At 50.8% G+C, this 26,364-nt stretch overlaps 3 protein-coding genes and 1 non-coding gene across 7 annotated transcripts; 1 reads left to right on the top strand and 3 right to left on the bottom strand.

The window, feature by feature from the left end:
• Positions 1-105: 105 nt before the first annotated feature.
• On the bottom strand, positions 106-10,462 carry BUD23 (BUD23 rRNA methyltransferase and ribosome maturation factor). 3 transcript variants are annotated; one of them, XR_004312538.1, is made up of 14 exons: positions 10,340-10,460; positions 10,203-10,240; positions 8,753-8,848; positions 8,585-8,667; positions 8,390-8,486; positions 6,758-6,854; positions 5,633-5,683; positions 4,842-4,927; positions 4,567-4,612; positions 4,346-4,401; positions 2,825-2,925; positions 2,587-2,705; positions 569-658; positions 424-448 (listed from the first exon to the last, which is right to left on the bottom strand). XR_004312538.1 is itself a non-coding variant. In XM_032459548.1 (12 exons), the coding sequence occupies exons 1-12, from the start codon at positions 10,385-10,387 to the stop codon at positions 394-396; spliced, it is 843 nt and encodes a 280-aa protein (XP_032315439.1). In that variant the 5' UTR covers positions 10,388-10,459; the 3' UTR covers positions 106-393. The 3 variants fall into 3 exon arrangements, 1 of the variants encoding a protein (XP_032315439.1); XM_032459548.1 differs by lacking the exons at positions 2,587-2,705; positions 2,825-2,925 and having other exon boundaries at positions 106-448; positions 10,340-10,459; XR_004312537.1 differs by lacking the exon at positions 424-448 and having other exon boundaries at positions 2,587-2,925; positions 10,340-10,462.
• Positions 1,088-1,218, bottom strand: LOC116657706. Its single transcript, XR_004312902.1, has one exon.
• Positions 10,463-10,568: 106 nt separating the features above from the next.
• Positions 10,569-17,841, top strand: DNAJC30 (DnaJ heat shock protein family (Hsp40) member C30). 2 transcript variants are annotated; one of them, XR_004312545.1, is made up of 2 exons: positions 10,569-11,764; positions 17,284-17,841. XR_004312545.1 is itself a non-coding variant. In XM_032459554.1 (1 exon), exon 1 carries the CDS (start codon positions 10,597-10,599, stop codon positions 11,275-11,277), a length of 681 nt encoding a protein of 226 aa, XP_032315445.1. In that variant the 5' UTR covers positions 10,569-10,596; the 3' UTR covers positions 11,278-13,291. The 2 variants fall into 2 exon arrangements, 1 of the variants encoding a protein (XP_032315445.1); XM_032459554.1 differs by lacking the exon at positions 17,284-17,841 and having other exon boundaries at positions 10,569-13,291.
• Positions 17,824-21,830, bottom strand: VPS37D (VPS37D subunit of ESCRT-I). The gene is made up of 4 exons (XM_032459555.1): positions 21,583-21,830; positions 20,104-20,275; positions 19,541-19,623; positions 17,824-18,917 (listed from the first exon to the last, which is right to left on the bottom strand). The coding sequence occupies exons 1-4, from the start codon at positions 21,718-21,720 to the stop codon at positions 18,555-18,557; spliced, it is 756 nt and encodes a 251-aa protein (XP_032315446.1). The 5' UTR covers positions 21,721-21,830; the 3' UTR covers positions 17,824-18,554.
• Between the last annotated feature and the right edge of the window lie 4,534 nt (positions 21,831-26,364).

Raw genomic sequence — 26,364 nt, forward strand, 5'->3', positions numbered from 1 at the left:
CAGCCCTAACTTAATCTACTTGTGTTCCCTGCAGGTTAAAAGAATGTTTTCATACATTTAAATTCTTTAAACCTAATTTGTACATAGGAATCAAGCCCCCACGAATAGAGGAACTTCAGAAATTTATTGAGGATCACAGAGCTAGAAAATGCCAGAGTTCCACAGAAAGTGGCTTACTGCTTTTAGAACAAAAATAAGACGCTCTCAGAACCTTTAGCGAAGAAAATATTTGAACTTTAAAACTTTGTAGAACTTTTCTAAAACACTATTTTTGTCAGCAGATAAAGTAGGCACGTCAATACAGAAAACTCTCCCGAGGCCAGTGCCTGGGCCGGGTGGCACAGCTCATGACTGTGCAGTCCCCACGTTGTCCCCTTGGGCACAGCTGCCTGCTCAGAAGCGGGGCCTGCGCCTGCGGCCGGTGTACTGAGTGTCGGGTCGGACCTCCCTGTGCAAAGAAGTAACAGGGCAGAAAGAACAGGGCTGTTTCAGGAAAAAGAACGAAGAACCCGTGGGACCACTGGGTGGCCGACCCCCAGCCCGCAGCCCACCCCCAGCCCGTACTCACTTGCCCTGCCGCCGGCGCCGCGCCTTCTTCTCCAGCACCCACCCTCGGCTCTTCCTCACCAGCCCCCGTCTCAGCATCCTACATGGGACCCTGCGCAGGAGACATGGCTATGAACTGGGGGACGGAGTGGCCTGGCTGACACTCAGGTTAACCCGGGCAGGGAAACATGGTGAGCTTCTCTCAAGATGCCCCTTCCACAAAAGAAGCCCCCATTCTGGACACCCCTTTCTGCTGGGATCGCGGGGGCCAGAGCAGTTGTGTAGAAGGAGGCAGGACGTGGAGGGCCCCCTCGACAGCAGGCAGCCTTGCTGTAGGCGACCACTGAAGTGCACGTTTGCCAGTGGTGCAGGCAGGGGCGGAGCTGCTTTGGGGGCCACTCAGGCCAGGATCAGCTCACAAGAGCCTGGCAGCATCCAAGGAAAGCCAGAGGCCCCAGGCCCACTGTTGCCACTTAAGAACCTAGCCTGGTTGTGGGGTCAGTGAGCCTGGTACAAACAGGCTGGGGCTCCCAGCAAGTACAAATGTCTGAGGTAGGAAAACAAGGCTGCCTGGCTCGTGGCAGCCCTGACGATGATCCTCAAGGGCTGATCTTGGCCTCCGGTCCTGACTGAGGAGAAAAGAGACCCCCACAGCTTCATGGGAGAGAGGCCCTGAGAACAGGGGGAGTCTGGGCCCTCAGACCACATCCCCACTTGACAGTTGGAATTAAACTGTTTCCAGCATAACACACCATGGAGGCTGCTTGTCATTTGAGTAACCATTTCCTGAGCACCTGCACACACGGCCCGTGGACGTTCTATGGGGGTATGAATCAGCCCCGCCCTTCAAGAGCCCGTGGCTGGGCTGTGGCAGAGACCACCTGCACTAGGCAAAGTGAGTGCAGAGAGGCCAGCAGCTGCTAAAGGAGTGACAGGAATAGGAAAAGCAGATTCTGGGAAAAACAAGAGGGCCATGGAGATAAGCTGGTATTTCTTAATGTAGAAGGTAGGGCAGCATTCCAGACCAGAAGCAGTATATGAAAATGAGGCACTGGGAAGGACTGAAGGGGAAGGTCAGCAGAGGAGTCTGATGCTTGGATTCATAGATCTAAGGAGGCGGTGGGTCCAAGTGAGACGCCGAGGGTCTGCTGAGGATGGAGTAATTCTCCTGCACACTTTCCTCCTTGCCTGAGGACTAGTGAAAGCTGGACTGCATGACAGACCCTTTTTGCTGCTACTTCTCATCCGTTCTAACGTAGTAATAAAAGTCAGATTTAAAAAAAGAAATCTCAGAATCTCACTTGGCTAGGCCAGTTCATGGAAGTGCGACCACCAGCAAGGAATGTGTTCTCCCTCCAGTGAGCAGTAGGGACGCAGTGATGCTTTATACCCAAGGAACGACACAACGTGATCTAGACTTTAGGGTGTACGGAGACAGCAGTTCATGAAAGAAAGTTGAAGGCCCACAATTAGGGAGCAGGAGTCTGATGTGCCAGGTGCAAAGCAGGAATCATCCCCAGGAGTCTCTAAGGAAGGACAAGCATAGAGGTAGTGAGGTCGAACGGGGCAAGATGTGAGCTGCAAAAGGGACGATGGGAAAAGAGGCATCAGCGGAGACAGAGAGCAGTGAGGATGGAGGGTGGCCAGACCACAGGTGCCAAGAGGGAAGTGTCCACACAAGTGCCAGAGGGGACGGAGGCCAAGTGGCAAGGATTAAGGAATACATAGATTAAGCAAAGTTGGTGCAAAAAAAAAAAAAAAGCAAGAAATAAATTAGATAAAGGTTTCAACAACGTTTTCTTATTTACCTATGCATTTATAAGAAGCGGCCTGAATGTGACAGTACCGGGATAAGCCCCTGATAAGCCCAACGACAGACACCAGCCTCCTCCCCGCTCAACTCGGAGGACTTCCACAGGAGGAGCCTGGAGGGCACTGTGCTGAGTCCCGTACAAACCTGCCCTCGCACTGCCTGGGCGGGTGGCATGTACCTCCACCTTTAAACAGATGAGAAATGGATGCTCAGGTCCCATGACTTACCTAAGTTTACAGTTAGGACATGTCATCTGTAGGCACCAGTGTGAGGACAAGAGGGAGCCTAAGATGGACGGAGGGAGTCACTTGTACCTTCCCCATGGAGCAGCAGGTGGGACCACTCCCTGTGAGCAAGTGATGGGCACCTTAGAGCAGAAACATCTGGGAGAGGCCCCCAAGTCCCCGTGGAGAATGGGCTGGGGAAGGTAAGGGAGAGGACCCCAGAGGGCCAGAGGGCACCAACCCGTGGTGGACAGGAGGGCCACACTCATGATTTTCACCATTCGTGGGATTTCCAAATTCATCCATCGTCTGCCCCTTTTGCCTCTTAAATGTCCTAGAAGTCTGAAAACATTTCACTCCTATCAATCAGAACTAAGAAATAACCTTCTCCTTCACTACTGTATAATCAATTGTTCTTCAACAAACACTGAATACCTTTTGCTTACAAGACACTCTTCTGGTGTCAGGGATATAATACAAGTTCCCACCAAGTTTTAATTCTAGCTGGGGATAGAAATAATACCCAAGTAAATAATTATTTATGATTTAGAGCAGTGAAAGGTGTTAGGGAAAATAAAGGTAAGAACTCAACTGAAGATACTGAACAGAGAAATGGTAACAAGAAACGATCTACATTTTTTAAAAGTAAAAGAAAAAGAAAAAGGCACAGCCTTGCTGCACAGAAAATGGATTCAAAAAGGCAGACAGAAGTAGGGAGACAAGTGAGGCAGCTTTCAGTAATCCAGGCAAGGGCAGTGGTGAGCAGAGCAGGTGGGAGTGGGGAAAAGGGATGGACTGTCTGGATGTGAGACATGAGGAGGAGGGAAGGGCTGAGAACGTAAGACATAAAGAAGGAAGTTCAGGGGTGAAAACCAAGAGCTCTGTCTTGTTCCAAAAACCGGTGAGTAGTTCAGGCACAGATGTTTAGGGGCCGAGGTGGTTTGGAAATCAGAGGTGGGGCTGAGACCAAGGATGTAAGCCTGGGAGTTCATCTAAACGTGGTGTTTAAGGCAGCACAGAGAGAGCAGGGGTCCAGGCTGGGCCAAAGGGTGGACCAAGAAAGAACAGCCGGTGAGGTTAACAGGAAACCAGGCCGGGGGAAGGAGGCTGAGGGGAGGAAAGAGTTAAGGGAGTGATGGGCTGCGTCATTTACTACCAAGTTACAGTGAGGTCAGAGGAGACTGAAGGAGAAGTGACCGTGGATTTGGCAAGACAGGTTGGTGGTGGCCTTGACAAGAGCAATTTCTGATTAGACAGAAGCATGAGCCAGGGAAGGGACAGGGAGAACGGCGAGTTCCAGGAGATCTGTTATGAAGAGAGGCTGGTAAACAGGGCGGCAGTCAGAAGCTGTTACGGGGCTAAGGAAGATCTTTTTTAAGACAGGAAAAATTGTGCCGCACGTTTGTGTGCTGATGGGAGTGACTCAGGAGAGTAGAGATGAGGATGCAGGAGAGAAAAGGGAGCCACACAAGCCACGAAGGGATGGGGTCCAGGATGGGGGTGGAGGAAGCAGCCTTTGGGAGGAGGAGACAGCCTGCTAAACATGGCAAGAGGGCAGAGAGGAAGGCTGCCCACAGTCACTCAGCCACAGGCAGGTGCAGGCACAGTCCCAAAGGGTTCTCCAGCTCTACTTCCACCTTGGTGTCACTGCCATGTCAGACCCTGAGACACGGTGAAAGCAGAGAAATGGAGGAGTCTGGCCACCTTAGGGACCACCTTAGGGACCGCCTGCACCTTAAGCAGGGCTAAACAACAGCATTACCTCTCAGTCGTGAACGTGGACTCCCTGGCCTCCTCTTCCTCATCTTCATCCAGGCCCTGCAGGAGCCAAAGTGCTCTTAGATCACCTTGGAGATCTCTCAACCCATCCACCCACCCCAGGAGGCTTAGGTACCCAGGCCTGAGCCCTTCCGACAGGTACTTGGCCAAGCCCCACAAGAAGAGAACCCAAAAGACATGGCCTACAAGCTCAGGACCCCTCACCTTTGGTATAAAGGTTGTAGGTCCAGAAAACAAACAGAGGTAGAACCTGAAACAAGAAAGCAGAGTGAGCACTGGGCTCAGACAGCCTCACAGGACGAGATCAGTTCTCACCCTCCCACTCATAAACAGGTACAGACACAGCGAGGCCTCTTGCCTGCCAGGGCCCTGGTGACCCCAGTCAGCACTGCTCTGGTCCACTCATTAGTGGCCTGTGAGGTCCACACCACCACCCTCTCTCCTGCAGCGCAGGCAGTGCCCTGGCCCCCAGCACTCACTTCTTGGCTTTGGCGCTGTTGGGGTAGTCCACCACCACACCACCAGTGAAGCCAGCCTTGGTGGCCTGGGTTGTGATCAGCTCCAACTGGGGAAAGAAGGCCAGGGAGTCAGGCAGGGCAGCTGGGGGAGCAGCAGGTTCCCCTCCACTCCCCTTAAGAAGCCAGTCTGGCCCCAGGATGGACCTCCCCTGGGAGAACTGAAGGTCTTCCCTATCAGACTGTTCCTAATTCTGAGTCCCCAAAAGCCATGCAGAGAAAGTGCAGAATCAGCCATGGCAGACACCTCCCTTGGGGACCACAGAACAAGCAATTCCCCTAATTCTTACTTTCTAGTCAGGGATGCACCACCCCACTCAAATCTCAGGAAATGGATGGCCACCAACTGGGAGGCAGACTCATTCATGTTACTAGTCAGGGACAGCTCGCCAGCTGACTTTCAGAGTCGGAACCTCCTACCCTCTCATTCCTCATGCACCACACTCCACAGAACTCTCCCCCATCCCCATTTCCTTCTTTGCTTATGAAAATTAATAGTATATGGTTTATCTGTCAAGAGAAGACAAACATCCTATCCCTGGGCCCGGTATCCCTCTTCCTTAGGACATTAGGTCATAAAACATGCCAGCAGGGCCCACAGTGACCAACCTCAGGAGCCCACTCCCTCCTTTCCCACCAATCAGCCTAAGGTTCCTTGTTCTGTCACTTCCCAACAGCAGGAGGGCAGGTGAGTGAGGAGCGGAACAGGTGACCTGTCCTGCTCCCCCACCCCCGCAGCAGGCCAAAGGGCTCACCTGCTCTGAGTTCTCAGGGTACAGCTGCAGGACAGCTCTGGCTCCCCGGGCCTGCAACAGAAGCACCACTGTCTTAAAGATATCCCACGGGGTCCGGACCCAGACACTCCTCCTTTCCTTAGTCATGAAATACTTATGGAGTTCTCAGTATGTGCAAGGTCAGGGCCAGGGATACAACCATCAACAAAGAGTCAACCAAAGTGAGGGGAGACAGCTATATCAACAGTGGTGATTAAGTGCCAAAAAGAAAAACAAGTTAGGACGAGGGATGGTGCATGCCAGAAACTATCAAATTTACTTTTGGTTCAAAGAAGGCCTCTCTCTGAAGGATGCTTGAGCAGAGACCTGCATGTAGTAGGGAGCTGCTATTAAATGTCTGGGAAAGAGCATTTCAGCAGAGAGAAAGCCCTCAAAACTTCAGGTTAACCCCAGGGGCTGAGGAGGAGAGAAACCACCTAATGCACAAGACCAGCCAGCCATCTGCAGGGACAACCCACCCTAAGAAAGCCAGGGGTCAGGCGAGGAGACTAAGAGACTAAGGAGACCAAGAAACACCTGGACCTCCAAAAAAAAGGAAAGAGTCAAAGAACTCATTTTTAGAGCTTAGAATCTCAAACTATCAACTAATATGAGTAAACAACAAATCAAGGCCATCAGTTATAACGACAAGATTAATGAAAGCTCTCACAGTGGTAAATAAAATACACTGCTCCCACTTGAGCATCAGCAGTGAGGGGAGGGCAAAGTGGGAGCCAGAGGATGTGAACACTCTGGAAGGTGTCCCCTTTGTGGCCTAGACATGATGTCCCTGTCCTCACTCTGTGGAGTCCAAGCCCTCAAACCAGCTTCTGATTAAAATTCAGCACAGTGGACATAGGAGTTGTGATCAGTCTCAGATTCTGACATCAGTGTCTTGCGTTTCATTAGAGAGTGTCAACCCACTGAGCTTTCTATTTATAGGCTGAGGGGCTGGGACAGACAGAAGTAACCACAGTAAGGTCCTGCCATCCCCTGTGGTCCCATCTGAACAACATTCCCATGGGACGCCTCTCCTTCATCATGATACCTCCAGGGCAAGAGAGGGACAAGTAGTCAGACCTAGGGGGGAGGATATCTCATACTCACCAGAACAGAATAAAGAGAAGAAAAAAAGCAGTACAGCCGCTTGGCAGGAATGTCAGACTTCTTGTTAGCATTACAGAGCCACTGTACAGCCGAAATGCTGAAAAAGGAAGGCACCTAAGTCAGGAAGGGGAGTGATACACATGGCTCCTCCCTGCCTCCTCACACTACCACCACACAGCCTCCATCTCCAGGTGGAACCCTCCCGTCCACACTGCTGGCATGTGCGACTCCACTCTAGGTCACTATTTTGATTATATTTTTTTCTTTTGGGGGGAGGGGTGATTACATTTATCATATATATTTTAATAGAAGTACTGAGGATTGAAGCCAGGACCTTTGGCATGCTAAGCATTATAGCATGGAGCCATCCTCTACCCCAGGTCACTGTTCTGTAACACTGCACAACCAGGGTCTACAGAAGGTGAGTGTGAACTTCCTTGCAGTCAGTTCAAAGAAACACTTCCTTAATCTTGTTTCTACACACATCTCACGTTTGAACTGCTCAGCAGGTCAAGGTCTCTGCCATCTATCCCTTCACTCCCTTCCTCTAACCAAGGGAAACACGCTTCACAGGACTTAAAGTCATTCACTCTTCCCAAATCACTTCCTTTAACTGTACCTGCTAAGTGTCTCCACGATCCCTAGATTTAAATTAAAACCTCAAGCGGCTATTCTTGCATGTAACAAATGTTCAAGAAAAAAGGCTTGCCATACCACCTCTCCTTAAAAGCTAACTAACAATGACTACCTACTACCTAAACATACAAAGCCATATTCCTGGCTTTGATTTTCTGCAGCTTAGAACATCCCACCTGATCATTACTGAAGAGCAATCGCTATCTTTTAAATGTTTTTTTTTCCTCCCTAATCTTGTTCCCAGATGTAAGCTAATCCCTTACCCTAGGAGAAAATCCTCAAATCCAAATTTGTACTCCTCACCCAGATCCCTACTATGTAACCCTACAGCTCTATGATCACAGGAGGTCTCCCCTCAGGTAACGATTAAACTGTGACTTCCTCCCTAGTCCCTACCTACCTCCACCCAGTCAACAAAACACTAAACCAAACACTGAACAGAATTTAGAACAGAAGACAAAGAATTTCATGTTTCCAATGATAATTTCAATGTTCTAAAATCCATTATCAAAGTACTACGTACACATTCAAAACTTGACCCAGACAACTCAGAAAGAACTCCTAAGTCATTGAAGAGACTGGAGCAGTCAGGGCCACTCTCCACTACAAAGTTCTTTGAAGAGAAGTCAACAAGATGGCTACTGGACCCACAAAATGTCTCCTGGGACCCATAAAATGGTTCCTGGGACCCACAAAATGTCTGCTAGGACCCATAAAATGGCTCCTAGAGTTCAGAAGACCACCCGTCCCCCACCCCCACCCCCACACATACAGAGAAATCTATACCATGGTGCCTGAACCTGGCAGTGCAAGACAATTACAGGAGTAGCTCTGAAATACATTTAAAAGTGCATATTTGGGGGCATTGCTCTGACCTTATAAATCTGAAAATCTTGGGAGATGTGTGTTTTTCAGTATCCTTTGTGACACTGCTGCATAGCCAGATCTGGGAAGCACTGGCCTGTAGGACTAAAAGCAGGGCGTGAAGACTCTTACCTGATACAACCATCAAAGGAGCCTGGTTTGAAGGGAATGCCCTGACCCATGTCCCCCAGAAGCAAGTCTCCTTCCGTGTCTCTGTCCAAGGCAGCATCTACATCAGAGAAGAGGAGGTAAGGGAATCATGATTTGCATCATTGCCCCATATTCATGGAGGTCAGTGCACCCCAGTGCTTAACAGGATAAACTTACCCAGCATGGCAGGGCTGATATCAATGCCCACCCAGTAGTGCCCCTCATCCGAGAGGTAATCTCCACTCAGCCCAGAACCGCAGCTGAAAGACACATTCAAACAGGGACTCTAACAGTGTGAGAAACAAAAACATCCCACCACCTGGACTATGGGCCCCCAGATCTCACCCAATATCCAACAGGTAACAAGGCTGATCCTCGGGCAGATAAAGGAGCTCCAATGCTCGCCCAGCCATTTTGGTTTGAACATCAATCATCCGTGAGCTAGGGAGACAGAAACACAAGCAAGTGGTAAAAGGAGTTCTGGGCTGAAACCTCACCCAGGTCAAAAAAAAAAAAAAAAAAAAAAACAAAGAAAGAGAAAAAGGAACAATCATCTCAAGGTACTCTACCGGCCAACAAACTCACCTACAGCTATTTATAACTGATCCCAAAATTCCATGTAATAAAACACTTTTTGTTGTAAAACCAAGTAAAATTGTACCAGCTGCAAAGCTAAAGTAAAAAGAGCAAAATCATTTATCTAACGAACAATCATTGGGTATTTTCAACACGATCAGGCTTCGATGTTGTAGAACATATTTTCTAGAGAATTATCCACCATAGTTAACTCTCCTATAGAAGGGTCAACAAGGCACAAGAAAAATCTACAGGACTGTTGTCCACGAGAAACGTAAGGCAAGCTACAGAGGACATTCTAGAGGCCACAGTTAAAAAGAAATTAATACGTAAAATTAACTAAACCCAATGTAGTCAATATTAAATTTTATTTAACGCAGTATGTTCCAAATATAATTTCAAAACAAAATCAATATAAAAAAAGGTCAATAAAGTATTGTACATTTTCTTCATACTAAGTAATTCAGACTAAACATGTTTTCAATAGATGGCTAATAGCCATTGGTTACCACATTGAAAAGAAGTAGTATAGAGTATATTTGGCTTTCCCAAGAACAAGGAAAAGAATCGCACCTAATAGTTCTCAAAAATGCCCAACACAGGGCTCTGCAGCTGGAGGAAAAAAGCTTTTATTTGCTACATAATGGTAACTGGCCAGAGATTTCTGCTGACTCTCTCTGTCCTAGACTCTAATTTGAACAAAAAAGGAGAAAAGTTACCTGAAGAACTTTCTACAGAGCACTGTATTGGAAACAATAGGTTTGGAAGCCCCTGCTCCAGCCCTTACCTGGTAAATGACTTTGTAATCATACAAATTATTCTGTGAAAACCAGATACTATATCAACAGCTGTTCTGAGGATTTACTGAGATAATGTAAACGGGGCACACAGTAAGCATTCTATGAATATTATTTCCTTCTCGTCAACAGCACTGACACCTTACACGTATCCACTGCCTCCTACCTATTTTAACGCACGCTTAAACTGTCACATTAGAGAAAACAGATATGCTCACTCCCATTCTGATGCTAAGGTTAGAGACCCAGAGAATTCGGAAGTTTAAAGTTGATTCTGCCAGTATTAAAAAATGGGAACAACGCAGGTCTCTTCCTTTCCCCACTCTCAAATTCTGCGTGCTTTCCAAGCAAGGTCCCCCCAGTCAGAGCAACTTGCCGGTTCCCGACCCCCCGACGCCCCGCAATATCCAGCATCCCCTTACTTGCGCACGTATTTCCGGGCTTCATTCTTGTCGTAAAACTGCAGAAACGAGAAAAAAACAAGGAGAGTCGGAGGAGGAATCAAGATGCGGAGACCCTAGGAAAGAAGAGACGGGTGCCCGTGGACCACAGGCCTCACCAGCTCCGGGGGCCCGCTGTGCTCCGGTCTCCGCCCACGAGACGCCATACCCACGCCGCAGCAGCACAAACGCCGCGAGCGGCTCCTCGAGCCCGGCTTTTATGTCATCGGCCGGGCGCCCGCCTCGTAAGACGCATGCTCCACCCACTCTCCCCGCCTTCTCTTTTACCCAAATGGCTACAGGGCCGACGGGCTGCGAACAACGCACGCCTCCCATTGGCCAGTTCATCTTGCACCGCCTGCCGGCTTCATGCAAGATGGCGGCCCGGCGCAATCTGAGGTGGCCGCGGTTGTTTCTGTGGAGGTTGTGGCAGGCCCGGAGATTTCCTCAAAACCTAGGACTGGGTCTGGGCCTGGAAGCAAGTTCTTATTCCCAGAGTGACGGGCCGTACTCGCGCACGGCGCTCTATGAGCTGCTTGGCGTCCCTTCTACGGCCACCCAGGCGCAAATCAAGGCGGCATACTACCGGCAGAGCTTCCTCTATCACCCGGACCGCAACTCGGGGAGCGTCGAGGCTGCCGAGCGCTTCACGCGCATCTCCCAGGCCTACGTGGTGCTGGGCAGTGCCACCCTGCGTCGCAAGTATGACCGCGGCTTGCTCAGCGACGAGGACCTGCGCGGCCCTGGAGTCCGGCCTTCCAAGACACCCTCCGCCGACCCGGACTCGCCCCGCACCCCGCCGCCCGCCTCTCGGACCCAGGGTCGTGGTCAGGCCTCGCCGGGTGGCAACCGCCCCATGTTCGACTTTGACGCCTTCTACCAGGCTCATTACGGCGAGCAGCTGAAGCGCGAACGGCACCTGAGGGCCCGACGAGAGGCCCTTCGCAAGCAGCGGGAGGATCGGGCCAAGAAGGGCTTACACTGGGACGAGACCCGAGACACGGCTTTAATCTTCGTTCTGCTCATAATCTTCATCATCATGGGCTTTCGTTTTTAATCGGAGAGTAGAGGGCAGGGGAGCAGCCCCCAGCCAGCCCCCCAAGAAAATGGCCTTTCCTGTCATCTTGAACACTTTGCCTTCCGTTGTCTACCTCTGCTGGGGTCCGAAAGACCCGCTCTCCCCGTCCTCTTCCCCACCTGGCCAGCTTAGCCGTTGACCTGCACATCCGTACGCCTCTGGCCCGGAAAAGGAGACTTGATGCCCGAGAAAGAGGCCCCCAGTGAAGAGTCCCGAAAGCCCGAGAGGAAAGGGTTTCCTGGAGCCCCGGGGGTGCCTGCTTCCAGAGGTTGTTAACTTCCAGGACACTTGCTCTGGCTTTCTTGTAAGCCCCTGAGCAAGACTTACCTGCTTCTGCCTGCCCCACGTTTGTAGCGTGGGGCTCCTCTCTAACCTTGAAATGTGCAATGTGACCAATTGTTGGCTGCCAAAAGAAAGATTCTGGGGTTGTATGAAACTGTCTTTCTGTGAGTTCCCCAAGCCACAGGTGAGATCTGATGTAGCATAAGGATGTGATCTGTGGAAACCTTGCCGTTGTGTGGTGGTCAGCCCCAGATCCCACTCCCCCTTCTGTTGATGGGAGTGGGAAAGTAAGGTCATGGGGCACAGGAATCAGCATTCCTGTGCCCATGCTTATCTATTGTATGACTTTGGAGAAGTTACTCTGTGGGCATTTCGGCAGAGGAGCAAATCATTTGCTTTCTTGAGGCCTGTTACACTTGATTATCTGTGTTCTAATGGGCTTGGTGATTAAAATACAATGCCAGTAGAGTCAGGTTTATCCTTGGGACAGTGTGCCTGTCACCTGGTCATCTGTTGAGCAGCTGAACCCATCACTAACTGCAGCTCATCCCATCCCAGAAATAGAGCAACAAACTGGCAGTTTGAGTTGCCTGAATGTGGCCTGTCCTCCTGTTTTGCTTGCAGTGCTTATCACAGGCCCTACAAGCCAAGTCCTTGAAACGTGGCTGCTTGAGGCTGTGGGAATTGGGGGAGTTTGGAGGAGACAGGACTACTGAGGGACAGGAGGCACGTGGCGGAAACTTACTTATTCAGAGCTGGCTGAGGTTTTTTTCCTTCCCTCTATTCCAAATTGCTGCTAAGCAGTCGGTCATCAGTTGGCTAGAGCTGTGGTAATCCAGCTGTCTTAACCCCAAATCTCAGCATGTGGGGTGTGGGTTAGCTGTGTAGGTACTCGAGCGTTTATGCCCTGGGGTTGAGTGTAAAGCTGGGATCAGGAAACCTTTGCAGGAGATCTACCACAGGGGTGAGGGCCTAAGTCTAGGTTCTAAACAAAGACAGAGGTGCTTTGCTATATTAATACTAATTCCTGCACTCAATCTTGTGTGTGAAATCCTTGTATAAATGGGGATAAACCTACAGCTAGTTCAACTTGGTCTCTTGGAAAGCCTTCAGTTTTCTCTAGCCTTGAAAGTTGGGAGCAAGCTCTTGGTCATGACTTTGCAGTGACCATATGACTCAGTAGTAAAGATTTAAGCCCACACTGGTTCAGACCTGCTGGGCTCCATGAGCCTTGGTTTGGGGGGAAGGGCACATGTACTTTCAAAAAGAACATTAATGTTATTATGTTTCATATTTGGAAAACAAGTGGGAAAGTCTGTTCTTTACGAAACACAAACTACAGGAAGTGAAACTTAGTAAAATGTACAGAGGCTAGTGATTCTCAGCCAAGGAGATGGGGCATAACAGAGTGTCCTTGGGGCAAGATTCTATTTGAGTTTCTGTCAAATGGGGTTGGAGTTCTTTTGGGTTTTGTAAAAGCACTAGTGGTCTGTGATATCTGGGGCCTTTCTCACAGGCACCTTGCCATAGACCTCTCGTTTTGTTTCCTCCTGGTGAAGATCATAGCCAAGAACATTCCCTGGGCCCCAGAACATAGAGGTAGATGGAAAGCTCCTGAATGTTTGGGGTGGTGGGGTCCAGACTCTGTGAAACCTCTGGAACATTCCATGCAACTCCAAACAGGGTAGTCAATAAAATATTAACCATCCAACTCTAAGCCTTTCCTTGGGCCTAGAGCTAGGCCCACTCTCCTCTTTTTAGTGCCATCCTGCCTGCCTCTGGTTTTTTTAGCCCAGAGCTGAACTCTTAAGAGAACCCACTCCCTACCATCCCTGAAACTGAGTCTGGGCTTTGCGTGGAAAAGGAGATATATGGGAGGCTTTTTGAAGGACACCACCCCCTACCCCTGACATACACACACAACTAGCTCCTACATCATTTCTCCCCTCCTGACCCCCCTATGATTGTCCTAACTCATTCCTTTCTCAACTTCTTACCTGTCCTGGGGAGGAGAGGCTGAACCAGGCCTTGGCCATGAGCCCCTGCCTTTTAGGGGCTCTCTCCAGTTCCTGACAGTGAAGGAAGGTTGAGACATGGTCAGCTTCTATCCCTTTTCACCTTTGGTCACAAATACAAAACTAGAAGTTTGGACCTAGGAAGGCAGATGGACCAGAGGGGCCCAGCTTGCCCAGGCTGTGCTCACTGAGGTGGGTATGGGGGTGCAGGTACAGTACGAGGCTGAGTGAACAGTGTGCACAGATCCTAAATGGGGAGACAGGACAGCAGGACTCAAAGGTATACATGTCTAGGCTATTGTGATACTGTCTTTGGGCTTGATCAGGACTTATTCCTCCTGAGCCAAACTGCTTTTCCCTCCATTATCCTTTATTTATTGCTGGGTAAAAACATTCTTTACACATCCTAGTGCTGAGGGAGTAAGATCCCTTGGTTCCTTGCGAGGTTCTGGTGTTTCGTTCACTGGGTGCAACTTGCCCTCTGTAATGGTCTCAGCATGAGCCACAGTGAGTAAGAATAGCCTGCCTTAGACCAGTGAGCTGTCCGTTGGTCAATATTGACAGAATATATATCTCCATCCCTTATAGCCACCTGAAGCTGAGACACCAAGGGTGGAGCCTGAGTGGCCACCACACCCACTTTTGAGGAAATGGTGGGTGGTGTCTATGGGGGGTCCTTGTCTCTGTCCTTTGGGTTTGCTGGAAGGTCACCAGATCCCATGCAGAGAGGCCGAGAGAAGGGACAGCTGGTAAGTGGCAGTGCTGCTTCAGTCCACTCGCTGGAATTCAGCGCACTAGAGAAGTAGGCTCTCTCCTGGCCTTTGCCCTCTCGTTCCTCAGCCCTGTGATAAGGTCACACACTGAGCAGGATTGCAGAAGGCCCGCCCACCTACCCTCAGCGGCTTAGCTCTCAGGCCAGGCTGGGAGCCCTGGTGGCCAAGGCAAAGCTGTGGAGGCTCTGTCTCTGTTAGTATTTTAGGATGAGAGACCTGAGTCTGGACCTCGTGAACTTGCATGTGCTGGGAATGCTCAGTGCTCCCATCCCCAAGAAGCCAGTGCAGAGAGCTCACCTTCACCATCTGTCATGAGGTCATAGTGGCACTGTGGACCTAGCCATGTCCCCACTATCTCCTAAGGCTGTTCAAGCCTGGGGCCCTGGCGTTAGTCTTGAAGTGGGTTGGCCCTCCCAGCCGGCCTCGGCCCCATCAACGTTCACACCCTCCACCCTGGGAGGAGACTGCTGCTAGGCAAAAGGAGGCCTGTTACAGGAGGACCAAGAACAGACCGAGACTCCTGGTTCACAGGCCACAGCCAACCTGCTCGCATCGTGTGGCTGTGGAGGGCACAGTGTCTTAAAATCACTTCAGCCAGCTTTCAGAACTTGGGAGACTTTGCCTGGAAATCTAGATTTCTGACTTCTCAAAAAATGGGAAAATGTGCCACCATTCAGCTTTCTCCCCTACCTGCGTGACTGCCGGGAGGTGTAAGGTCTGCCTTTAGGTAGAACCTTGCACCCCAGCCTGCTGCACTCCCAGCAGCAGAGGGGCCGTGTCAGAGGCCTTGATGCACACACTTGCACCTGTTTGCTCTTAGAGAAGTCTCTCTCTCTATCCTGTGTCTCGCAAGAGGGAAAAAAAGAAAGGGGACCCTGCATTTCCAGGAAGATGTGGGAGGGTGGATTTCTTTGCACCCTGACCTTCCTGGCCTCTACAGGCCTTTGAGTTTGCACATCCCTAGGTTACCACCTATGTTATTATAAGAGCTCACACTTTACACAGGGAGGCAGTGTTGATCTTATTCTCATTGTGGGACAAGAAGGATCTTTTGAGAGGTCTACAGTGGTGGCAAGTTCCCAGACAGTCAGAGGTCCTTCAGTACAGTAACACCAATCCCTGCAATCAATCTCTTGTGTAAAATCCTTGTATAAATTGGGATAAACCTGCAGCTAGTCAGACTTGGTCTCTTATAAACCATTAAATTCTCTTTAGTCTTGGGGGTCAGAGGCAGCTTCTTAGCCATGGCTTTGCAGTGACCACACGATTCAGTGATAAAAGGTTTGAGCTCACTCTGGTGCAGGCCTGCTTAACTCAGTAAGCCTTGATTAGCAAAAAAAAAAAAAAAAGTACATTTATTGTTATTATGTTTCATATTCGGAAAACGAGGTGGGAAGCTTAGGAAAATACACAGAAGCTAGTGATTTCCAAATAAGGAGGTCCACATAACAGACTCTTGAAGGGCAAGAACTCCTTATTATCAAAAAGGAGTGGGAATTTTACTTGGGGAATTTTTTGCTTTTGGTTTGTAAAAGCACTGGTGGTCTATAATAGTATCTTTCTCATGGAACCTGTGGCATAGACCCTCAAGTTTATCCTCTCTCACAGAGGATTACCACCCAAAACATTCCCTAGGGCCCCAAAACTTGGAAATAGAAAGTTCCAGAAGTGTCCAGGCAGAAGAGAGAGCCCAGGCTGCCTGGAACTTTACAGAACATTCCATGTAACTTCAAGCAGAGGGGTTAATAAAGTTTATTAACCATCCAACCCTAAGTCTTTCCCATGGCCCAGAGCAAGGCCCATTCCACTCTGGTGGTACCTATACCCACCTGCCTCAGGTCTTTGGTCTTTTTCATGCTGGAGCTGAATACTAGGGGGGCTGCACTCCCTGTCTCCTCTAAAACTGAGTCTGAGCTCCTAGAGGAAGGTGAGGGGTGTGGAAGGCCTTTTGATGGACCCTTTCTGGTTCCCATGGTAACATTCTCCTCTCTTCCCAGCTCCTCCCTTGTGTGGGTCATTCCTTCTCTTCTTACCTGCCCTGGGAAGGGGAGGCTGCACCAGACCGTGGACATTAGCCTCTGCCTTCTAGAGGCTGTGCCCCAATTCACAATAGTGGAGGGAGCTCAGACATGCCCACCCTTAGCCCCTTTCCTCCTTTTAGTTACAAATGAAAAACTCCCTTGAGGTATGGACCAGGAAGGGGAGGCCAGGGCGAGAGGGGCCCGGCTTGCCCGAGGCTGTGCTGAGAATGCAGGTCTTCCTGAGCTGTTCAGTCTTCTGTCATCTCAGGCAGGCACCTTGTGTCATCTCCAGCACCCCTCAGCTCCAGCAGCTCAAGTGCTAGCAGTGAGGAGTAGGAGAACCAAGGCAATGAGGGATGGAAGTCCCCAAGTGGGCTCGATCAGTGCTTTGCCCCTGCTAGGGGTGAATCTGGGCTTGCGGGTCTGTCAAAAGCTCAAATGTGCCAGTCTCTCTAACTATTGCCTAAATTTCTGAAGATCCCATTAAGCAGTCACTCAGGTATTGGTCACACATCTTTAGAGATGGAGACCATCTACCTCCAGTAGCAGCCGTGACTCAAGAGCCTCATACTGAGCCAAAACCTGTGGTTTCCACCCACTGGTCTTGATTGACCTCTGGCTCTATGTGAAGCAGTCCTTTAGGACTAAAGGCTAAACATGACGCACACATATCCCAAATAGATCCCTCAATTGTTCCTCACGGGACTTAGTCCCAATCCTCGTTCTCATCATTATTAAAGGTGCTGTTTTGGGGTCCCTCTTAGAGTTTAAAACTTCAGTAAAAAGTAGAGCCAACCCAGAACTTGCCTCTTTCTAGATGATTATATCCCTATTAACATGGACCAAGATCACATTAGCTTCTATGTGACTCTGACTGTCCCCTCTTATTTGCAGGACCTTCCATGCCTTCCTGCCAAACTTCGTCTCATTAGACTTGACCTAAGCTGATCCAAGACACGTTCCTGCTCTCCCATCTTCTTGGCCCACAATCATCAGCCAGGCTGGCCACCTAGTGTTTACCCAAGCTGAAGACAGATAACCTTCAGCCCTTCAGAACCTCCTCCATCACTCAGTGGGGGTGGTCATTTGGCAGGCCAGAGAAGGAGCAGGTATTATCCTGACTGGGATTACGGGCGACCCTGGAAAAGAAGGTGCATACAGGTGAGGCAATTGGAGAACTATAGGGGAACAGAGTGAGCTTCTGGCCAGAAGTACTGGGAAGTTAAGACTTAGGAAAGACTCCCACGGGTTGGTAATCAGAGAAGACTTCATGGAAGTGGCAGGAGCAGTGCTGGACCTGAAGGACAGCTGGGCTTTGGATGGGCAGAGAGGAAGGGAGGGCATCTCAAGAGTAGGAAGTGCCAGAGCTGAGATACGGAGGCTGCAACAGCAGAGTAGCTGGTGGAGGGAGCAGAGAGGAGGCGAGCAGCATCATCATCTTCATCATCACATTTATTGACGGCCCCTGGGAGGCGGGGCTGGGGACAGAACATACAAAGACAAGGACCTGCCCTCAAAAAGGTTCCATTCTAAGGAGACGGGGACAGAAAAATACAGAATGGTCTTTCCGGGGGATGGCCCATTCTCACCTGTGCAGGTCAGAAGTCCCTGGCCTACCTTGCCCCAGAGTCCGGAGCATGAGTGGGGCAGGTAGTAGCCCCAGGGCCATGGCGCTCCTGTCCCCGCACTTGGAGCCTGACCACCTGGCTCCTAGGTGGTGGACCCCAGAACTGGGTGAAAGGTAGGCTCAGGACATGATGGAAAACACTGTCGGCCTTGGCATTGTGTGAGCCCAGTGGAGTGGCAGGGGGCCACAGCGCCCCTAGGCAGGGCCCCTTGAAGGAAGCGGGCATCTTCTCAGGCCCCCGTGAGTACAGTTCTTTCACTGGGGCTGGCCCATCACCCAGGAGGCCCCAGCCGGGGAGAAAAAAAGGCAGAGTTTCCTCAGCGCCAGAGGCATAATACTCTGCCCACCCCACCTGGGGCCCTCTCTCTGGGCATCTTCCAGGTGACCCTCCTCCCCAGCTCAGCCTCCAGGGCCAGGGCCTGCCTAGGGCCAGGGGGAGGGGCCTGCCCCTCCCCCCACCCAGGCAGTGGGGGAGGAAGAGGAGGAGCCACGCATCAAGTTTGTCTGGGCCCTCCATTGGGGGGCCATACCCTGGATCCTACCGGTGGGGGGGCTCTGGCTGCGAGGGCCTAGGGCTCAGCAGAGGGGCTGGGCCTAGGGGGCACCCGGGGGAGCCCTTCAGTGGGGGCACTGGGCGGGAGTCCAAGGGGGGCAGGCTCCGGGGCACTGCTGGTGGCCCCCGGGCGGCCCCGGTGGGCAGGACAGCTGCAGCGGGGAAGGATTTGGGGGGATCCGCAGCAGCAGTGGGGGCTGGCTGACCAGACCGCTCCCGACGTCGCAGCAGCTCCTGCAGCTTCTCGGCCTGGGTCCGCCTCAGGTGGGCCAGGGCACGGCCTCGTTGGAAGGCAGGCAGGAAAGCCTCCAGGCTCTGTTCCCCCAGCAGCAGCTGCTCCATCTGCTCCTGGGACAGGAGAGAAGGGACAGTTTGGGAGGGACATGACCAAAGACTGAGGTCTGGTCCTCTCTCCCTCCTACCCTAAATTCCCACCCTGAATCCCTTCCAATGCCAACCACCCCACAGCTTGGGGACTGGCACCAGAGTTCCTGCCTGGGTCTGCCTCTGACTTGTAGACAAATGTCCTCTACTCAAGCCTTGATTTCCTTACTGTCACCAGACCTGCTAGGTCAGAGAAGAGGCGAGATCAGAGATGGGGACACACTTGATGTAGATTTAGGTGTTTCTCATCGAGGCCAGGGCCAGGGCCCCTCCTGCTCCACCTCCTCCAACTCACTGAGCACTATGCTCCCAACCCAGCACTGAAACGTCTGTCCCAGCTCCTCTGTAGACCTCGCCTAAGCCGCCCTGAGACGTTCACAGGGAGCCGGGGGAAAAGGCACAGGTGAGGATGGCGAGCCCTGTGTCCAGGGCAGATAGCAATGCAGCAGGCTCTAGGGGCCAGGCACTCAGGGCAGGCTTCCTGGAAGAGAGGGACTCTCAAGCCTGCAGTGTAAGAATTAAGGGGTGGGGGATGATGAGAGGACAGGGCCCTCCCTGTCCCCAGGCCCAGCTGCCCCTCCTCTCACCTCAGCCTCCTGCTCAGCTTCTTCCAGCTCAGCCTGCAGCCAACCCAGCGCACAGTGGGGGCTCCAGCGGTGCATGCTCTCCTCTGAGGGCCACAGAGGGACAGTGTGAATAGCCCCTGCACTCAGGGCCTGTCGCCCAGGACAGACAGGCAAGAGCCCTAGGGCCCCATCCTGACTCTTTCAATGACCCTCTGTGTGATTCTACAATTCCCTTCAGCCTCAGTTTCCTCACCTGAACGATGGCCCACAGGATCAGTTTGTGCGCCTCCCCCCCAGTCCTCGTGCAAAAGAGGAAGCAGGGGCTGTGACTCCTAGAGCACCGAAGGCCCCTGGGAATTGGACCCCTTCTCCCAGGGTCCCCCTCTGGCCTCTCTAACCCAGCTCTGCTTACTGACTGCTCACTTCCCCACCTCTGGTGTTCTCCCAGAGTAGCACCCCTCAAACTTGCCCGGGGAAATTGATCTGTCCAAGTCCCACCCTTCAGAGCAGGGCACTTCCCAAGGCCAACCAGCCAGATGGCCAACTGCCCCCCACCCCAGGCAGTTGTCCTGCTGTCTCCTCACCCAGTCGCTGCAGCTTGTCCGCACAGCTCTCGGCCACCTCCCGAAGCTCCTGGTACTTGATGGCCAGTGCAGCGCGGCCCATCTCCAGGCGGGGCCGCAATGCCAGGTTCTCCTTGGCTAGCGCGTAGTTGGAAGCCAGGCACGCCTCGCGCTCCAGCTGCAGGCCCTGGAACTGCCGGCAGGGAATAGCCAAGAGGCCCATTCAGGGAGTCTGACCATGGCCACCTACTGCCACCCTGGGGCCATGGGCCAAGCCGAAGGCACCCCAATCTCAAGATAGTGAGCCAACAGGTGGAGGGACTGAGCCCAGACTGTGCTTTGCCTCAGTTTCCTCTTCCAGAAAGTGAGCTAAAAAACGTCTATCTTACAGACTGGTTGTGAGACTTAAGTGCGGAAAACTATGAAGGCCTCTACAAATGTTAGTTAATTTTTAATTTTTCAATTAATATGTCTGCTCAGGTCCCCGAGGAGTCCCCCTCCCTCCTCTGTCCCATTTTCCATGCATGGGCAGCTTCCCTCTCATTCCAGGCCTTTGTCTGCTTCCTCCTCAGGTGTTTGTGCTGAAAACACTCCCACCCTCCGCTCTTACTCTCCAGAGTGATGTCTTCACCCTGTCCCTGCATAGCACCCCCTCCAGCCCCCTCTCCTCCCTCACACACCCTCCTCTGCTCTCCAGTGGAATCCCCACACCCCAAGGAATACACACCCCCTTTTCCTCCCCGATCCCCTAGCACCTGCTCCCAGCTTTCCTTCTCTTGCAGAAAGCAGACCCCTTTCTTTCCTGGCCCTGGAGAATGCTCTTTCCTTCTGTTACTAGGAGGGCCAAGCCTTCCCTCTCTGCCCCTGGAGAACGCACTACCCTCCATCTGTCCCCTATAGGATGCACATGCCCCTCCTGTCTGCCTCCCTCCAGTGTACACTTTCCCTTTCTGCCCCTCCACAGACAGCCAGCCCAGGCCTATCTCCTGTGAAATATACAACTTTCTCTTATGGTGGCCTATGGAATACACACCTCAGCTTTCAGTACCCCTACCCAACGGAAGACACAAAGACCCCTCTTGCACCCCGAGAATACGGACGCCCTCCCAACGGTCCCCCCAGGTGTCAAACAGGCCCCTAGTTTTCCTGTGGAAGGCGCCTCCCCTTTCTGGCCCTACAGAACGTGGGTGTGCGAGCCAGGGCCCCCCACAACACAGCCGGCCCCTGCCTCCCGAACACACCTCCCTGGAGCATCCGCTGTAGGACACGCCTCGCGGCCATCCCGGGGGTGCACAGGCGCCTCCCTGGGTCTCCGGCGCCCCACCCGCCCCAGGCCGGCTCCGGGCGCCCCCTCCCCCGGGGGCGGCTCCGCTGGGCCCACTCGTACGTGCCAGGCTCCGGCGGCCCCGAGGCTCGGCCAGTGAGGCCCTTCAGTCGGTCGGCAGGTCCGGCAGGCCGCGGCCCGTCCCCCGCGCCCCCCGCCTGCGCCCCCCGCTCTACCTTCCTGCTGAGCCGCACGATCCGGTCCAGCTTGGGCTCATCCTGAAGCAGGTCCCGGAGCTGCCCGGTGCTGAGGATCCCAAAGCGCCCTGGGCTGCCGGGCTCCGGCCCCGCCCGCGCCGCCCGGGCCCGGTACATGCCGCCCGCCCGCGCCCCCAGCTCGGCTGCTGGCTCGGCCCGCTCGGCCCGCTCCGCCCCGGCTCCGCTCCGCTCCGCTCCGGCTCCGGGATCCGGCTCGGGCTCCGACTCCGGCCGCGCGCGCCGCTCCGCCGCCAGAGGGCGCCCCGCCCCCTCTTAAAGGGGCCGCGGCGCGGAGGCTGGGGGTGGGGCGGGGAGGGGGCGGGCCGCACCCCTTCTCTCCCTGGAAGAGCCGCGTGGCGCCGCGCCTCCCGCACCCGCGGTCGCCTGGCAAACCCATCCTTCTACCGTCGGGATTTGTACAGCCGCCTTTCTCGGCTCCCTCTCTCCTGGCCATCATTCATTCACCACGCCCCCAGGCGTTGACTCTCCCACCCGAGGCGTTTACAGTTTGCAAGGCTGTTTCACATTTACCCCTTGAATTCACACAATTTTCTGAATTTGGCAGTGAGCCAAGAGCTCCTGCCCAGCTGCTAACTTGGACAAATCATTCTCTTCCCCCGGCCTCAGTTTTCCCTTCTATAAAATGGGGTGATGATACACAATGTGAGGAATACTGATAGTGAATGTCCCTTACCTGTAGTTAAGTGGATACCCAATATGAGTTATTTTAGAGATGAGGAAAGATTTCACAGAGATGTCACCTCCCCAAAGTCACATTACAGGTAAACGACAGTCTCAGTTCTTCCTATATCCATGGAGCACATGATGCCTCCGTGCTGGGCACTGGACTGGGCCCTGTGGGAGCATTGTCTCTGCTCTTGGGGAGCTCATGGATGAAGGCAGAGTCACATTCTCACTCAGCTTACTTTAGTACAAAACAGAATGGTGGGTATCACTGCTCGATGTCTTCCTTTGTGAGTCCCATGTGATGCCCGAGAATGTCATGTACTTTATCTTCACAACTAGGCTTGGCCAGTGCCATTGTCAGGAAGCAGACACACAGAGATTGTCACTTGTCTAAAATCAAACAGTAGTGAATGAGCTTTTTCCACTTCACCACACTACTAAGAAAGCACAGAGGTGACACCAGGGCAATCAGAAAGGCTCACCAGAGGAGGTGATATTGGAGCTGGGTTTTGAGGGATGAATAGGAGTTCTAAAGTTGAAGGAGAAAATAGAGAAACCAAAGAGAAGTCCATAAGCCAAGGCACAGGGGCTGAAAGAGCCCAACAAGGCCCCCCTCCATCCAACCAGAGCACAAGAGGCATGGTGAAGATGTCTGAGAAAAAGACAAAACCGATGGAGTCAGTCAGGCTTGGTGACAGACTGTGAAGGCAATGCTTCTTCCACATTTTTATGGTTACTGAAATTTGATTTTCCCTTTCAAGATTCAGCTGGAACATCACCACCTCCAAGATGCCCTTTCTCCATCCCCAGGCTGCACTGTGTGCCCCAGAGTCCCTGCTGTCCCTCCATCATGGTCCTGAGTATTATCAAGATCCCTTCCACACTTCCCAGTTTCCTGGCTATGATCTCCCTTGTTCTGCTCTGCATCCTCTGGACACTAAGCTTCCAGGGGTCTCCTAGACACTCCCCCTGTCCGACCCTCCTTTGGCCCCTCTGAGCAACAGGCCTTCTTCACTCTAAGAAGCGCTGTGGAGATCTGGTGGAAGCTCCTGCCTCAGCTTGTCCCCTCTCCATCACCAATCCACCTTTGTTCAGTCCAGGGTGTCCTGTGTGGAATGCCCCGTAACAGTCCGATGAAACTTCTCCACACTCCTTGGACCCCCAGACCCACTTCTGCCCCCTCAATAGGTGACTCCACTGCCATTACATGGAGAAGCTTATGCCACTTTCTGCCCCATCTCTTTGGATCTTCTCTGCACCACATCCTAACCCCTGGAACCTGTGAATGTATTACCTTCCATGGTGAAAGGAACTTTGCAGGTGTGAGTAAGTCAACGGTCTCAAGATGGAGAGATTATTCTGGATCATCCAGGCAGACCCAATGTGATCACAATGATCCTTGTAAGGGGGAGGCAGGAGGGTCAGAATCAGAGAAGGAGAGGTGACAAAGGGATTAGAGGGTCAGAGTCAGAAAGAAATTTGAAGACACCATGTTGCTGGCTTTGAAGGTAGAGGAAGAAGCCATGAGCCAAAGAATGCAGGCAGCCTCTAGCAGCCAGAAAAGGCAAGGAAATGGAGTCTCCCCTAGAGACTCTGGAGGGAGCGTGACCCTGCCAGTATCTTGATTTCAGCCAAGTGAAACCCATTTCAGACTCCTGACATCCAGAATTGTATGATAATAAATTGGTGTTGTTTTAAGGCCCTAATTTTGTAATTTGTTACAGAAGCAATAGGAAACCAATACAAATACCTAGGAGTGTTTGATCTCATGGACTAGGAGACAAGAACGGGAATGTTCATAGTAGCTCTTCTTATAATAACAAAAAAACTGGAAACAACCCAAGTGTCCAACCCCAGGAGAATGGTAAAGGAACCGGTGAACCTTCATACAGTGGAACCCTTCATACTATACAGCAATAGAAATCAGCAAATTACAGCTACACGTGTCAATTTGGATGAATTTCACAAACAACACAGTGCAAAAAGGCAGCCTCAGAAGAGTGCATTCAATATAAGACTGTTTATGTAAAGTTTAGAAACATGCAATACTCTACTTCATATTGCTTGGAGATATGTACAAAGTAGAAGTATGGAAACAGTAAACACCAAACTCAGCAGCATGGATGTCTGGCAGAAGGCAGGTGGAATCAGGAGGGAGACAGAGGGTCACTAAGTGTCAGTGTCACCAAGAGATAGTTCAGTTTCTAAGCTAAATGAAGGTACACGGGTACACTGCATTATTCTTCATACTTTTGAGTAAGTCTGAAAACTTTTATAAAAAATTAATAATTTTAGAGTCTATTTTTAGACCCTAGCTTTGAAGTCAGACAGACCTGGGTCGCATTCTCTGCCACTTCCTACATAACCGAGAGCAATTTCCTTTATTCCCTGAGTCTCAATTATATCATCTGTAAAATGGGTAGTTTAAGGATTAGGTGACTTAATATGTGTCTAGCACAATCCCTGGCACTTAGTTGGTGCTCGAAAAACAGCAGCTGCAATGGGTTCCTCTTTCTTTTTGGGGGGGGGTTCCTCTTTCTAGAAACAATCCCTTGGTTTTAATTTACAGAGCACCTACTATGCCAGCAACTTCCAGGTGCTGATTGGGCAAAGGCAACACTTCATCTTCATGGTTCTGCTCTCTGCTTCAGTCTTTAAATTCATTATTCCCTGAAGATTCAATTGCCAACCTCTTAAAAAGACAGCATTATTGAGATATAATTCACATGCCATACAATTCAGCAATTTAAATTGTACAAGTCAGTGGTTTGGGGTATATTCACCGGGTTGTGCATCTATTGGCACAATTTTTAGAACATTTTTATTACCCCCTAAAAAACTCTGTACCTATTAGCAGTGACTCCTCATTTCCCCATATCCCACCCCAACCCTCAGCCCCAGGCCACTAATCTACTTCCTGTCAATAACTCTCCATTCCCCCCTCACCCCAGCTCCTGATACCCACTATCCTTCTTTCTGTGTCTATGAATTTGACTACTCTAGGTAACCCATAGGTAGAATCATACAATATGTGTCCTTTTGTGACTTGTTCATTTCACTGAGCATAATGTCCAAGGTTCATCCATGTTGTAGCATGTGTCAGAATTTCCTTCCTTTTTAAGGTGGAATAATATTCCACTGTATATCTATTGAATCTTCGTATAGCTAGATAACAGTCCATTGTTTGTATATACCACAATTTGTTGATCCATTTATCAGTTGGTGAACATCCGGATTGTTTATTTTTTCTTTTTTGACTATTATGAATAATGCAATGAACATTCATATGCAAGTCTTTATGTGATGTGGTTTTTTCTCTTGGTTATATACCGTTGAATGGGTATATGTCATAATTTCGTATTTAATCTTTTTGAGGAAAGGCCAGACTGTTTCCCAAAGCAGTGGCCCCATCTTAACACTCATACTAGCAATGTATGAAGGTTCCAGTTTCTTCACCAACACTTGTTATTGTCTAGCTTTTTTATTATAACTCTCCTAATGGGCATGAAGTGGTATCTCACAATTTTGATTTGCATTTCTCTGGTGACTAATGATGTTGACCATCTTTTCATGTGTTATTGGTTATTTTTATATCGACTTTGGGGATGTATCTACTCAAAGCCTTTAATTGAGTATTTGCTTCTTTATCATTGAGTTGTAAGAGTTCTTTATACACTCTGAAAACTAGTGCTTTATCAGATACATTGTCTCCCAGTCTGCAGGTTGTCTTTTCACTTTCTTGATAGAGTCCTTCGATGCACAGAAGTTTTATGAAAAGTTTGATCAAGTCCAATTTATTTTTTCTTTTGTTGCTTTTGCTTCAGCATCATAGTTAAGAAACCATTTTAAATTCAAGATTATGAAGATTTACCTTTATGTTTTCTTCTAAGGGTTTTATAGTTTTAACTCTTCCATTTAGGTCATTGATCCATTTTAAGTTGATTTTTGTATATGTTGTGAGGTAGGGATCCAACTTTGTACTTTTGCATGTAGATATCCAGTTGCCTAGCACACACATACACCCTTCTTTTAATATCTGGACCTCAGGTAAACAGAATAGATTAATCTGAGTTC

Source organism: Camelus ferus, chromosome 18, assembly GCF_009834535.1.
Source record: "Camelus ferus isolate YT-003-E chromosome 18, BCGSAC_Cfer_1.0, whole genome shotgun sequence".
NCBI classification, from domain to species: domain Eukaryota; kingdom Metazoa; phylum Chordata; class Mammalia; order Artiodactyla; family Camelidae; genus Camelus; species Camelus ferus.

Bases quoted from the DNA above. Each gene is read 5' to 3' on its own strand.
- BUD23 (XM_032459548.1), bottom strand. From the start codon at position 10,387: ATGGCGTCTCGTGGGCGGAGACCGGAGCACAGCGGGCCCCCGGAGCTG. The intron at 6,855-8,389 runs GTAAGAGTCTTC...TTCCTTTTTCAG, and splicing joins TCCTTTGATGGTTGTATCAG to CATTTCGGCTGTACAGTGGC. The intron at 659-4,345 runs GTAATGCTGTTG...TCTCCTGCGCAG, and splicing joins TCCACGTTCACGACTGAGAG to GGTCCCATGTAGGATGCTGA.
- DNAJC30 (XM_032459554.1), top strand. From the start codon at position 10,597: ATGGCGGCCCGGCGCAATCTGAGGTGGCCGCGGTTGTTTCTGTGGAGG.
- VPS37D (XM_032459555.1), bottom strand. From the start codon at position 21,720: ATGTACCGGGCCCGGGCGGCGCGGGCGGGGCCGGAGCCCGGCAGCCCA. The intron at 20,276-21,582 runs GTAGAGCGGGGG...CCCTGCCGGCAG, and splicing joins TCGTGCGGCTCAGCAGGAAG to TTCCAGGGCCTGCAGCTGGA. The intron at 19,624-20,103 runs GTGAGGAGACAG...TGTGGCCCTCAG, and splicing joins GGACAAGCTGCAGCGACTGG to AGGAGAGCATGCACCGCTGG.